Source organism: Morone saxatilis, unplaced genomic scaffold, assembly GCF_004916995.1.
Source record: "Morone saxatilis isolate NCDOM2014 unplaced genomic scaffold, NCSU_SB_2.0 Contig17, whole genome shotgun sequence".
Lineage (NCBI taxonomy): Eukaryota > Metazoa > Chordata > Actinopteri > Moronidae > Morone > Morone saxatilis.
The window spans coordinates 15,465,182-15,465,876 of NW_023339729.1; the positions used below are offsets into that span (position 1 = coordinate 15,465,182).

Sequence of the window (695 nt, forward strand, 5' to 3'; positions counted from 1 at the left end):
CCGATTGAGGGACGACCCGCTCTGAAATTGTGGCCAGAACACCGTTTGTTCAACCTATAAATAAATATATATATAATAGAAAGAGCAACTATTTGGGACACCCTGGTTGTTCACTAATATGACACTTCATCTGACATGCGTTAGGACTAATATTTGTACTTTTTGAAATTCTTTAACCAGCAAATTGTTGCTAGAAAGAAAAAAAAAAGTCCAGAATTGTTGAACCGAACATAATCTACTATCAGAATATGCTTTAATTATCCCAACCTTCCTATGACTTAGAATGCGCTTGGTAGTGCATGTTATGTACTCTCATTTCAAACGTTTTTGCCTACATAATTCTGTATAGGTGGTCATCATTGTGTCAACACTGTGCATTTCTCCTCACAAGCTTTGCTCATCACCCACAGGTGCCACAACTCAACAGGAGATCTGAAGCGCCTTGACTCCTCTCTCGCCCTTTCTCCCTCCTCCTCCTCTTTACCCGGTGACGCCCAGCCACAGGGCTTCCGCAGACGGGCCAGCACCTTCAGCCACCCCCCAACCCCTTCCTCAGCAGAGTACTCACCGGTTCACACGCTAACTCAAACACCACAGGACCCTACTGCAGCTACCAAGCCAAAGCTCGTACGACACTACTCCGTCAGCACCGACACTCCACACCAGAGCAAGTAAGGAAAGTGTGTGTGTGTGTG

General features: G+C 45.8%; 1 protein-coding gene across 1 annotated transcript in view; it reads left to right on the forward strand.

Moving 5' to 3' along the window:
• Nucleotides 1-695, forward strand: part of tbc1d1 (TBC1 (tre-2/USP6, BUB2, cdc16) domain family, member 1) — a gene marked incomplete in the record, with an annotated part of 45,670 nt that overhangs the window by 24,488 nt on the left and 20,487 nt on the right. Inside the window, 1 exon segment of the mRNA XM_035659797.1 lies at nt 411-671. Coding sequence (XP_035515690.1) covers nt 411-671 — 261 coding nt within the window.